The sequence below is a fragment of the Nothobranchius furzeri genome, chromosome 8 (genome assembly GCF_043380555.1).
Source record: "Nothobranchius furzeri strain GRZ-AD chromosome 8, NfurGRZ-RIMD1, whole genome shotgun sequence".
NCBI lineage: Eukaryota > Metazoa > Chordata > Actinopteri > Cyprinodontiformes > Nothobranchiidae > Nothobranchius > Nothobranchius furzeri.
This window is the reverse complement of record NC_091748.1, coordinates 50,050,721-50,065,001: the sequence shown is the minus strand read 5'-3', so window position 1 is coordinate 50,065,001 and position 14,281 is coordinate 50,050,721. Positions and strand designations below refer to the sequence as shown.

The window sequence follows — 14,281 nt, the reverse complement described above, 5'->3', positions numbered from 1 at the left end:
ATAGTTTTAATTTAACAATCTTTATTTCAGTTTGTGCAGGTTGTACGTGATGGCATTCCTAGTTTATGGAAGGTACAACAGTTTACACAATTCTGGCCAGGTGTTTACTTTTCTGCAACTCTAATAAGTAACGTTCAATCACAACACTACTCAGGTTAAATAGAATATGGCTTTTGAATTACCTACACAGAACAAAGACAGCAGTTAAACATGTTGGACACAAGTGTTTAAAATCACAATGGGTTTAATTCCCTCAGTAATTTTTGACATGCACACCATTAAAGTTGCATCTGTTGCACTTGAACCAAAGGAATTTGTTATGAGACTGAATTCAACAGAAATATTGATCAAAATGTGTTTAAAATGCTGCCTGGTAAATTGGCAAAATATAAAAATGTCCTGACCGAAAACCACTCGTTACAGAAAGCTAAACCCAGCAGAAGCTTAACGCTAGTCACTTCTATATTAAAGTATCAAGTCTAATAATTCCATTGGGATAAAAAAAAAACCCGAAAAAAGACGAAAACAGCTTTTCCAAGAGTAAAATTCTTCCTCATAAGATTTGTAATGGCATTATGACCAACTGATTAAAAGCAGTCCACTCCTCCCCAGTGAGAACGGAGGGAGGCCGAGCCGGCCCTACTGTGAGAATGGCAGTGATGCAACAGGATCAGGTCCTGGAACCCTTTAGCTTTCTTTTTGGCCATTCCAGATGTAAAACAACTGAAGGCTTGTGCAGGAAGCATTGGCAAAAAAAAAAAAAAAAAACACACCACAATCTAAGCATTCAGATTAACATTCCAATGAATTTAACAAGAAACTTGGCTAGAATAGCATTCTCATAAGGATTTAGAAAGAACAGGAGGAAATCACCTTCCTACAACATTAACACCCAAGCACAGAGAGGAACTTAAAATTGCAGGGTGCACACTATGATGTGCCACAACAGCTGATCCCTGGAGTGCAAACTACATCTCCATCTGTAAACAAAAACAAAAAACACTTAGCCCAGAATCGTGACATTTACTAACCTCATTTCTACTAAACATTTCACTCACCTTCAGCTTTTAGTTGGAATTCCTTTGCCTCACATTCTTGTCCTTGTTGTTTGAAGTGGAATTGCTTTTCCTGGAAGAAAAATATCCAACATGAGCAACAGAAAAGACTAAAGTAACAGTAAATGCATCAAGTTGTGGAGGCTACTCACAGTGGAGCAGATCCTGAGTCATCATCTGAATTACAAACAAAGGGAAAGACAGAATTAGGACGCTAAATTTGACCAATGAGGGAGAAACATGCCAATGCTTCGTCCAGATGGTAGCAAATGTTATTTAATAAAAGCAAAAAGTAAAAACTGAAAATAAAAACCTTAATTATGACCGCAATGAGATGATCAAACTCCATTACAAATGAACATACATGCCCACCAAGTGGATTTCTTTTTTAGTTCTCATTTACAAATTTGAAACCAATCAATTCTTTGTTGAAAAACTGTTCTATTTATTTGGCCAATTTCCAATTACTGTTGAAAAATATTCTTTGTGCTCGTTTTAATGCACTGCCTAAAGTCGGCCTTAAGCATCGCTGAGGCTCATGCAATACAAGCAAAAGACTGTAAATGTATAAAGAAATGGTAAACGTCTCCACTGGCAGAGCTCACTCATCCTGGTAATGTGTACTCACTCCTGAGCAAGACTTCATTCACTGGATAAAGGCAAGAAGTTAAAGTTCCTCTATGGCCAAAAGATGGGTGACAAATGGCATTTAGTTTGCTGATCCTGAGGACGACAGCCTAACATTCGTCATGCATTAAGTACAAGATGCAGAGAACATGCAGACAGGTTGCTGAAAGTTCTAACTTTAAACCTACCCAAGGTCAAACCATCAACACCAAGTTTACACGTCTCATCTGACTCATTGGCTCAGAACAATGATTTAAAAACAAACGCAGAAAGTGAAGGTGAAGAGTTGAAGCTGGCTTAGCGTTTCCAGTCAGCGCCAGTGAAAGAGTCACCAAGTCTTTTAGCACATTCCTCTTAGAAGTGGTTACTATGAAAGCACTGCATTCAGACTCCCATAGCGTTTCCAGATGGTTATTTCAGCTCAACCACTTCAGTCTGACATGCAGTTTTGTTCACTTACCAAAAAGCAAAATCAGCAGCGAACAGAGAGGTCAAATGTAAATAAAAAGTTAAATTAAAAAGGTTCACTGCAGTGAAAGCCAAATCATAAGCTACTTTTCAGAAATGTAAATGCCTAAACCAAAAGACACCGGTTAAAGTACGCATGCCACTAATGTGATCGCCCTACAAAAGGGAATGCTTTGACGCCATGGCCACAAAATTGGCAGTGAACAATGCAGTAAACAGGGGACCCACCTAATCACATTCACAAATCATTACTTGAGACAAAGAGGTTTAATTTTCTCTAAGCACTCTGTGTTTGTAGTCAATTTCAAACATTCAGCTGCCATCATAACCCAGGATTCTTCTGCAAAGACATTCATTTCCAGATAAACCTTTTTGGGGGAAAGACAACCAAACCTTTATCGTGTGCACGAAACTAGGTATGATTTTCACATTTAGATAAAATGTTGTGACTTCAGTTTTTAAATCTCAGGGCTAATTCAAGTTTGAAAAGTCCCAAATACCAACAGAATATGTAAAAGATGGGAGGGAGACTAAATGCTTACCGTCTGTGATCTCATCAGGCTTTCTCTTCTTCTCGTAGATGAAGATAATGGTCACAAGGATGATGACCTCTGCCACAATGCCAAGGAAAGGCCAGAGAGCAGCCAGGCGACTGCGAACACGAAGATGGATCGAGTCTTCCTTGGTGCCAATTTCATTGGTTCCAGAGCATTTGTAATCCCCAATGTCATTTTCGATGCTCAGCTCATTAATAGACAACGTGGTTTTGTTGGGGGTGCTCTTGATCTCGTATCTGTCACCAGTACCATTTGTAATAGGCTGCCACAACAAAAAAACAAGACCAACTGTTAAGATGGTGACATTTTTTTAAAAAGCAATTATGATTTAAAAAAAATCAGGATTTTAGACAATGTCATCACCTTCAGAGCTCCATCCACTTCTTTGAACCAGGACCAATCAGTGGGCAAGGGGTATCCATGAGCCACACAGGTGAGCACACCTTTGTCCATCTCATTGCCATGCTCAGAGTGCTTATAGGCAACAACATGTGGAAGGACTGCACACGCACACACAAAAAGGTCACATTTTAAAGGAACACCTTAAGTGTATAAACATTAAAAAATACTTAACATATTTAGTAAAACGTTAACATTTGTAAACCAGCTTACTTTTGACCTCTATCGTCTGCTTCACTTCTGGATCGGTCTCAAACACACACTCATATATTCCACTGGAGTGGTGGTCAATCTTGTCCAAACTATGAAGATTAAAAACAACTTCATGAGACACCCCGTTTAAGAAAAAAAATGCTGTTCCAAGACTAAAGGCTTCTATTAACTGACAAGTGATCAAAGCTGAAGCAACTTATGATGGTGATTAGTTTTTCCACTTAGTTGAGTAGAAAATCCACAACAGGGCAGTTTCTGCTCAAAGGGCTGGGGTTAGAACGAAACCTGCTTGTCTGCTTAAATATTTCATTTTTCCCCATTTAATCACAATCCCACTTTTGTTTCGTGCTACTGTCCAGTACGGTACAGCCTTTCCTCTCTAATGGGGAATTAAGGTCGGGTCAATAGAGTGCACATTGCCAAGGGCTCTGATGCTTATTGCCAAGACTGCTAGCAAAGCTGCATGCCTGCACAGTCCCTGCTAATCAAGAGCAGTGAATGGCTGAATGGCATCCATAACTCAAACGCTAATGGAGGCAGCGAGGGAGAAAGAAGACTGGACAGAAAAGCACAACAGTGAACTCTCCTTTCTAAACACAACTACAAATACAAAAAACGAATCATCGAATGATACGATTCATTTTTTTACCGAATAAAAGTTTCGTTAAAATGAAGCTCCACAGTCTGAACACATTTTACTAGATCACCATGTGGTAACATAGGTGCTGGGGAGGACAAGACACCAGCAATGACAGCAACCATTGTCAAAGGCAAGACACAGTGCAAAGTTTGAGATCAAGAATTAAACTAAGCCGAATTGCTGATGCTAAGCTAGCGGGTAGCATTCTCATGAGGAAGTGTGGTTCAGAAAAAACGTGATGGTTGTGAACGGCTTAACTCCAAACTGAAGAAAAATTCCCATCATCCCATTAATACTGGATCTCTGCAGCAGAGTTGGAAGAGAGCGTTGCAGCTACCGTCTGGTTATGGTGCTCCATCCACCACAGCAGGACTGTGGCAAGCCGTTGTAGCATATAATTCACCAACACTTTCTTTCAATACAATTTAGACTAGATTATGTTGCCAACCTGTATATAATAATATACCACAAGTACATAGTTACAAGTAGAAATTAAATGTTAGCATTTCTAGTAGCTTACTACTGAACATGTTAATGAAATAAAATTCTGATTATATGTGAATATATTGAGATATATTACTTTGACTAGGATGAGGTCAATACAAACCTATATTGTGAATGAAATGCAAGTCAATTGTTGTTCCATACGATATTAACTATAAATATCAGCTGGGAAATGGAACTAGACAATTTTTAATACATCATTGAGCCAGTTAATTTCGCGTTTTTATTTTCATATTTCTAGCAGCAGACCATAATGTTTCATTTGAAACGTCGTCAAATAAAATACTTGATCAATGGAGATTCAATAGAATACTCAAATACTAAAATATTTGATAGCTGTAGCCCTATTCTAAACCTCTAAATGCTCTACCAGTTACTCACCGGTAAGAGATGGCTGCAGCAGTAGCAACAGACTTCGAGTCCTCAATGACTTTGCCATTATGTGTCCAGTGAGAACCTTTGATGGGAAGGCTGGAGCCAGTTAGGTTACATGTCAGAGTAGCTGCTGTTTGGTTAGTGATCTCAGGACCAGTAACAATCTCTGGGCCTTAAAACAAGAGAAAAGCTAGTGAGCTTCCATTTTTTTTGTAATTTAAACACTCAACAATTGTCTTTTGATAACAAGTTAATCAAGCAGGAAGTTACCACCCAATGCTCACATTACCTTATGGCCTTGAGGAAATTTAAACACACAAATTTGTGCATTTCCGATTTATAATTCTAACTTCTGAGTTTCAGAGAGGTAAAACTCATGGTTTGAGACAATGGTTGAGTGCCTATTGGTTAGACAGTTTTAATTGCCAAACATTTGAAAATACTCATGACACTACACAAACATACAAACGAGAATAGAGTTCCCCAAAATGGAGACATCTGCCCCAATAATGGTAGAACGGGAAGAAAAGGAGTTTCACAGGAAAGGGGGAAAAATAAAAACAGAACTACATTAAAGGCAACAGGGTAACAGGTCCTCTGGTATAGGCATGCAGAAGAAGCAACACATGGGAATAAACACCAGTGGCAGCTTCAGTGCCTGTAAAGAAGTTTTGCTCCAATTCTTTAACAAATAATACTGAGTCTCTAGGCAGAAAAATGCCTCGTGGCCAACCACTTAATTTTTTGTTGCCACCTCCTGTGTTCAGTAGGCTGAGACACTGGGATGCATCCCAGCATGAACATGAAGGGGTAATCAGTGTTCGTATCGAGAAGGAGGTCAAGTCTATTAAGATGCAACATTAGGTATGTTTCCATTGTCAGAACTTCAGGGTAATTTCTGGGATGTGAGACGAGTTGTCTCAATCCTCACTTGTGTGCCCATACAAAATCAGTCCTTTGCACAGATGTCAGCATATTGCAACTGCTCTGGGGATGGTGGTGTTGTAGAACCCTACGAAGGGGCAACACAAATACAGACCATTTACCATTTGATGTAAAATGTAGCATTCAATGACCAGAAGAAGCGCCAATTTTTACAGCACTCTGCGTAAACAAGCCCTGTGAATAACACTGAGGGGGGATTTGGCCATGTTTTTCCATGTTAGTAGTTGTAGTAACAGCCATTTTAAAGCAAGTAGCCACTAAAGATTACCCTTTGCTTCCATTCTGCTGCTCAAGTTACGCTAATTTTACTAATGCTGGTTGTTCTGGACACGGTCTGCTGATTCAACTTCCTACAGAATTTAAACCAATCAGCACAAGTCCCACTGAGCTACTCAGCCAGGCCATTCAGAGAGCCTACTCTTAGTCAGGTACTTTAAATGTTTCTGGAACCCCCTCAAGCAAAAACAGGAACAGCCCATTCACAAGCCTAGTGAGGTGGAGACTAGGGCTGTGGCGAAGCCTCGGTGACGTCGACGGCTCAATTCTAAAAATTTGTCGACGTCAGATCTGGTAGTCGACGCACCGCGCCCACTTGTTGCATCCCCAGGAGTTTGTAAATAGAGGTGGAATCTGCCCGTTTTCCCTCTAGTTCGCCCTCTTCTCCACCTTCACTAACATCTCCACCAAATACCGAAGACCCGGAACAATGTCCATCCGCTACTAGATTCCTTTCCTGTTTTGCCCGCCTTCGTCTCCCGGCAACGGACAACAACTTCCAAGGTCAGATGCGCTGCTTCGTCTATTGCAGATGTAGAAAATCACCGGGAACGTTTCTCCCTTCATAAAGGAGCTTCTTTCAGACACGAGGAGAGCTGTTTTGGTGGTAGCAGTCTCTCCTCCGTGCTGGTCTGTTTGCTGTTGGGTATTTTTGGTTTATTTAAACTTGGTAACTTGAACTTAACGTTGGTAAAGCTACTGTTAGCGAAAATGCTAACAGCTTCTTGCGTTTGGATAAGCTGATAGGATTTTTTGTAGTTGTAAATAAACCTGATCATCATTTTAACTTTTAAATCCCGCGTTATTGTCCCTCTCTTTTTGCACATGAGCCAAACTCCCCAGGAAGACTCGTAACTCCTCGCCTCACGCACATAAGTGACCAAAACAAAGCAGCACGGAGACACTCAGTCTCCAGCCACCTCTCAGGCAGCAGCCTGCACTCCCAAGTTCTACACGTCACCAGAACATAACCAACCGCTACACAATAAAAGCAGTGTTATACAAAATGGAAGGCCTGTAGTCTTTATTCTCTTACAGTAACAATTTAATAAATTCCTCAAAAAAATCGATAAGAGATTTGTTTTTTATTAACTGTGCAATAGCAAAATAATCATTAGATTAATTGTGTAAATGGTCATTAGAATAGTCGACTATTCGATAAAATAATCGTTTTAAAAATAATCGTTTACCCCCAGCCCTAGTGGAGACACACATGCCGGGAAGTTCATGTAAACTCACCCTGAAGTTCTGAAAGTTGAAACCCACCAATTAAGTGATTTGACACCCCTTTTTATTTTTAATAGTTTTAATTTAGTCATAATCACGTGTCTTGAAAGAGTCATATGCTAATTCCCAACTGTATGACCAGTATTATCTGCAAGAAAAACTTTGTTTGTTAAATGTCTTAAGATGAGGGCAAGAAAAAAAAAGGCATCAGATGAAGCACATATTAAACTGTAATACAGAAAAAAAGGAGCAATCTGCCTCTGCTTCAGGAACAGGTTCATATTCTACTACGAAACAAACGGAGCTTTTGTGGAGAATGGTAGGGGAACTGTGTGCTAAACAAAGCAGGACTGGAGGGGGTACTGAACCAGGAAACAAAGCAGAGGAGCTAAATGTCCAGAACTTGGTTAAGGAAGAGGCAACGCTCAGCTACTTTGACTCGAGTCCACTTGTGTTTCCTCTGCCACTCACTTTTAATCACAATAACGTTTGCCTGCGAACGGATCCACTTGATTTTGGGCGTCTTCTTCAGATCATTGCGATCAGGATCATTTGAAGCACGGCACTCGTATGTGCCCATATCATCGAGGCTGAGGCTGGTGAGGTGAATGGTACTTGCAGCATGTTCTATGTAAGTGGCGTTTATATTAACACAATCGTTCCGTGCCCCATCAAATAGCTGGGTAAAGGTCTCATTGGACTCTTCACCTTCAACAAACCACCACTGAATTTCAGGAATGGGGTTCCCTATCACCTCACAGTACAGCTCTGCACTGTCATTGATCAGCTTTATTTGGGAAAGGGGGGACTTAATAAAACCAGCTGAGCCCCATTACCAGTTAGCCCAGCAAAGTAGTTTAAGTTTACAATAGACCAGATGATTGCATGAATTGATAAATGCAGTGAATGAGTGGAATAAAAAAAGAAGAACAGAAAAGAAAGTGTTAATAAAACAAATGAAAATCAAGCACATACATGTAGGCCAGAGTTACATTTTAATCCAATTATATAAATATATCTTGCTTTAAACTCTGACCTACTGAGAAACAAAAATGCAGGAGATGACCAAATCTTTCTTGACACTTCAGCCTCAAAACTACATGTTCCCACTCCATAGCTATCCAAAAAAAATGTTGCAAATAAAAATGATGTTTTAGATTTTATTTTAACATATTGACATTAAAATCTCATTGAAAAACACTTAATATTTTACAGAGCTTTTCCTTTAAAAGAGGGTTTCAGTGATTCTTGATAGAAACGTTACCAACTTTAGATTGTAGAGCTCTTAGCAGCCCTCTGCGGTCCAGAAACGGCACTTATTGTGGGAACTGCAGGTTCACTAGGTGGAGCTCTCTACCTGCGTTTTTGCTGTTAACCATTTACTTGGCCAATAACCAATATAAAGGCTAGAAGTTAGTGTTCAGTTTGCCAAGTGTCAAACTGAAATGAAAAAGAAATTAGCTTTTTGTTGGCATCAAAGCAGAGCCTGGAATTAAGAGGAAAGCAGTGTCATTGGAAGTAAAACAAAGTGCTAAAACCACGGGTGACACGAACACAGCCTACTCTCATTTAAGGGAGCTAAAGGAGGCTACAAAATAATGAACTGATGGCGACAACAGTTGTAATTCTGCTTTCGAACAGTAGGTCGAAGCAGAAAACCTGTGTTGCTTTAGTACCAAGTGTACAGCTATAAAACTGTACGTTACAGGCCCATCTATTCCTATGACGATGGTCAAAGCACCGAAGGCCATTAGCAGAGTGACCATACCTTAGTTAATTCAAAGAGTGTCAATTCCCCCCCCCCCCATATCAATACACCTCCGTGAAAAAAAAAATTGCCCCACCTGATCTTTGGTTGTTGTCAGAATTGTTAGCTCTTAATATAATTAAAAGATTAAGAGCCACAATAGGCATGTTTGTGCCAAGTATGAGCTTTTACACCCAGTGGCACAGTGGATTATAGGGACGGTGTGGTTAAGTAAGTAGAATAGAATATTTTTAGAGACCGTTGACAAGTAAAAGCTTGGTCATCTTCAAAAGAAATCATGCCAAAAATTAAGACAGCAAAAACAGATGCATACCATCAAAATAAAAGTAAAGGATGAAATAGCAATGCAGACATACAAAAGCAAACACTGAGATGAAAATTTATTCTCAGATACCTGAAAAAACCATGCCAATTTCCATGAGATTGTATGATAAACTCAGAAACTCAACCGCTTAATGTTAACAGTCAGAAAAGCATTGATAACACATCCAGTGTTATTGCGAGATCTAGTTTTGTCAGAAAAAAGGGTTAAAATTAAAAAAACTGTCCACCTAACAGTCCAAGTTTGACTTGCAAATCTTGTGTATATATATTTTTGCAGCATCTAAATTCTACAAAATAAAATTAATACTTAAATATTGGTTCAGTGACAATATCGCAATGTGTATTTTTTCACATCTCTATTTGTAATAATTGTCTTTCCAGGGTACGTTGATGTGTTTGGACTGTACTTGCTAGTCGACAGCTGCACTCCAGATTTCCCAATGAATGGCTCATGACTACAAACCATCTAACAGCTGCTATATAGGGAGCATCATGGGTCCCCGGAAGAACCAACAAATGAATGCATGTCAATGAGACTAAAAACGCCATTTCCTAATTCCGCTTGTTTTGTGCCATGGATATCACGTATGATGTCCGTGAGTTTTAAAGACGACGCATGGGGGGGAATGATATTTTAGGTTTTGTATGAAAATAAGTCCAGGACTACAAATGCGCTTAAAAGTGACATTGAGCCAGACACGGAGAAAAATGAGGGAAAATGGCTGCAAGTTCAGCAAACTTCCCACAGGAGGAAAGAACCACCACAAATCTGGTCATTTGGCAAGTAGCAGCTACTTTGGTCAGAGGAGATTATGTGGTGACATCACATATGCGACGCGCCCATTTCTAGTTTGTAGTCATGCCAATTACAAACTTTTACAAGCTAATAAATCTCAAACTACATGACTGGCATGGTCGAAACACCCATCATTAATTTTCATTTAAATTGCAGTATAACATATGTACGATCCAGGGCGTAAGACAAAGTGGATTAGAAAATAGCGTTTAGCCCCATTGACTTGCATTCATTTATTTGTTCTTCCGGGGACCCATGATGCGGAAGTGACTTATGGGCCTTTCCCATCTGTACCGGGTCGGCCCTGGCCGGGTAGCCCCAGTCGGCCCCAGCCTGGCCCGGTTGATTCCACACATCCTTGTCTTAAGCCCATGTGGGCTGATTCTACCCACCAATCAGAGGCTTGCTCTAATGGAAGGTGTGAATTTGCTGTCAGCAGTGGGTGTGTTGGCCCTGGTCGGCCTGAAGAAGACCCCCTCGAGAAGAGGGCTGAGAATGAGCCTTGGTTGGCCCGGAAAAATACCAGGCCACCCAGATATGCAAACAACCTACGCTACCCGGCCCGGGCCGACCCGGTACAGATGGGAATGGCCCATTAAGCTCCCTATTGTAACATGACTGAAGAGCTGATCCAATTTATTCCTCCTCTTTCAAGCACAGCTGCCCTTCATGTACTCTGGCAACATGGAAGCATTTGGCCAAACCAGAGCACACATTTAGAAGCAAACTTATTGATTTTTTTTCCCATGTTTTACAGAAACATGCACTTCCCCTCGTGTGTAAACGTCATCAGAACAAAAGATTGTCAGCAAGAACTTTAGTCCGTGTAAATCATGTAGCTTCCCCCCCGCTTAGAATGGCTTTGCTGCCATTTTTAAAAGGTCACCTTCACAGCATACGTACGAAGCCTAAAATATAGCCCAAGCCTAATATACTACCTATAGCCTTCTGCTCTATAACCTGAGAATTGTGCTGCAAGTTGTTTGAGATCAAATGTCCCAAGTCAGTATTTGACATTTAACAGAGGCCAGAGGCTGCAGTAACAATGTAACTGGAAAGGTTGAGTCAGAAAGGTTACCATAAAAGTTTCTAATGGATTAAGCTGAATTACCATTTTTTTTAAACCATCATTGAACCAGCTGGTTAGAATGTACAACTAATTATGGAACAAAGTTTTCAAAAGAATTCTGCAAGTGAGACCTTATATTTTACGGTTCTGTTCTACCTTTTTAAAAGTACATTAACATTTCGTACAAGGCAGATAAGATGAAACTTCTCTTTTGAGTAAAAAATGAATAGGTGGCACTAGATCAGCAACATACATGACTAGTCATGCTTTAATCATTTGAAATGTTTCTATGCTCTACATGTTTTAGCATTTCCTGAAATATGAAGGGAAAAGGAAACATCCTTTAAACTCAGTGAGAGAAACATTTATATTATGTGAATTAAACATGCAAAAAACAAAGTAGAAGACTCAATAATTGTTTCAATGTGGAGAAAATAGATCAATAACAGCACTGGGATCAGGCGGCTGTGTTAGGCCAACAGACTCAACAGCATTAGAGGTCAACTCAGCTGAAAATAAAGAGAAATGGCATTAAAAGTGCTCCAGCATAAAGTGCAAGCTTTTATCCATCCATCCATCTATTTACATGCATAATTGTAAAAGCTGCTAAACTAGGTTAAGCACCTTAAATAAAAGGGGGCTAACGTAACAAGATTATATTAAACCTGTTACAGAAAATTGGGGCGGAATGAGCACATTGTGTAAAGAACTTTCAAGGATTGTAATTTTGTCTAGTCCAAATACTTTTAGAGCTTTATCTGCAAGCTTATCCAAACCTTTATTTTCTTACCAATGTTAGTCTTTAGGGAAATCTAATTTTACTCAATCTACCCAATAAGTGTTTTTACCAAACTGGAAAGAATGAGGGCTGAATTTGTGCATTTTAAGTTAATTATGGGTGGGGGAAAAGGTATTGTCATTTAAGGTTATGTATAACATGAGTTGTATTAAGGATCCAGTCCTAAAAAGCCATGGGGAAATCTAATCAAACTGAATAGATAAGGGCTCTTTTTGTTTCAGTAGTGAACGCTGCAAACCTGAAAACACTTGCGTGCTAATTGTGCAAAGCTCCAAATATCGTGCCTGCAAATAAAGGGCCAAGCTAAGCAGCGATGAGCCTTTTTAAAATCTTAAATATTTATTAAAAACAGGGACATGCGTAAATTCAATAGGATACGGATACATTAATTGATGCTGCCTTGATTTAGTGGAAAAGAAACCTTTAAAAAGGCGAGATGCATAGAATAGTTAAATGTAGTGAATGTAAACTGAACTGTTAAGAATCGCCGGTTGATGCGAGCTGTGGCATGGCAGTTAAACTCAAAAACTGTTTTTGTATCAGAATCTTTAAGATCTTAGGCTGAAAGGTTGCGTTTGAACATTTGCCAAATGACTTAACACGTAACACCGTCAATAACCATTTAAATTAAAATATTACGCAACTGCGGGTTTTTCCACAGCTGGTACAGAATTTATGCTTCAAACCGACATGAAAATTAAAACCCACAGACAGAACCCTTTCAAAACGATTAACGAATCTCACGTGAGTAATTGGATGACCGATTATTAACTAAATGTAGCAACTTCAGCATAGAAACTAGTCACGATGCGCTCCGGTAGATTGCTTTCAGAACCACAAATTGGCCAAATGTTTCGCTAGCATAGCCTGTGGCCTCAACAAGGCGTCGTATTCCGTCAAAGGGCTAAAGCAACAGCATACACTTATCTCGGAGCGGGGAGAAGATTTTTGGCATTGAATCGCAGCGACTCAGAACAAACAAAATGTTGGTGGTCCGGGCAAAGTCACCGTCTACATCCAACATGGCTGACACATATTCTTACCTGTGGTCGCATCGGCTTGCCAGCAGCTCAACAGCAGGGCTGAGAGAGCCCACAAAAGCTTCATGGCTGTTTAAAAGAGTCGGTAAGTTTCTAAAACACGTTCTTCACCGTCTACCCCTACGGAAAAAAACTCCTGTAAGACGTTAGCCCCCAAACCGACTATCAGCCGCTCCGACGTGCGTTCCAGTCGCCCTTGTACTGCACGCACACGCCCTTTTCAGCACGTGCACGTGACGTACGCTTAGTAGGCGGGGTTACGTCAACGTGCACATCGCAGCACTTTTATATTGCAAAACATTATTGTTCATACAGTGGGTAGATATTTCACAAATCGCCTATTATTTAAAAATATTTCACCCATAAATGTTACTTAACGGAGTAGTACTAGTGACCACCTGACTGCGCACAAAATAGTTCAGACAAATCATAGGTTTTGTTGATTAGTATAATTAATTCCTATCCCTAACAAAAACACTCACCTAAAGGATTATTAGGAACACCATACATGGTGTTTGACCCCCTTTCGCCTTCAGAAATGCCTTAATTCTACACGGCATTGATTCAACAAGGTGCTGAAAGCATTATTTAGAAATTCCATGCCATAGTTCTTTTTTTAAACAGAACAGTTTTGCTACCTGTTTTCCCGCTAGAATCGTAGCGGGAAAACAGGAAACAAAACTGTTCTGTGTTTTAAAAAAGAACTACAGCATGGAATTAGAAATACGACATAGCAAGAACACACCTAAGATTATTTAGAAATGTTGGCCCATATTGATAGGATAGTATCTTGCAGTTGATGATTTGTGGGATGCACATCCAGGGCAAGAAGTTCCTGTTCCACCACATCCCAAAGATGCTTTATCGGGTTGAGATTTGGTGACTGAGGGGCCGTTGTAGTACAGTGAACTCATTGTCATGGTCAAGAAACCAATTTGAAATGATTGGAGCTTTATGACGTGGTGCATTATCCTGCTGCAAGTAGCCATCAGAGGATGGGTACATGGAAGGGATGGACTGGACATGGTCAGAAACGATGCTCAGGTAGCCCGTGGCATTTAAACGATGCCCAATTGGCACTAAGGGGCCTAAAGTGTGCCAAGAAAACATCCCCCATACCATTACACCACCACCAGCAGCCTGCACAGAGGCATGATGGATCCATGTTCTCATTCTGTTAACGCCAAATTCTGACTCTA

General features: G+C 40.1%; 1 protein-coding gene across 1 annotated transcript; it reads right to left on the bottom strand.

Annotated features, from left to right (window-relative positions):
* Positions 1 to 4: 4 nt before the first annotated feature.
* bsg (basigin) lies at positions 5 to 13,315 on the bottom strand. Its single transcript, XM_015971595.3, has 8 exons — positions 13,086 to 13,315; positions 4,845 to 5,010; positions 3,320 to 3,408; positions 3,071 to 3,207; positions 2,693 to 2,969; positions 1,208 to 1,232; positions 1,059 to 1,128; positions 5 to 980 (listed from the first exon to the last, which is right to left on the bottom strand). The coding sequence occupies exons 1-7, from the start codon at positions 13,147 to 13,149 to the stop codon at positions 1,068 to 1,070; spliced, it is 819 nt and encodes a 272-aa protein (XP_015827081.1). The 5' UTR covers positions 13,150 to 13,315; the 3' UTR covers positions 5 to 980; positions 1,059 to 1,067.
* Positions 13,316 to 14,281: the final 966 nt, after the last annotated feature.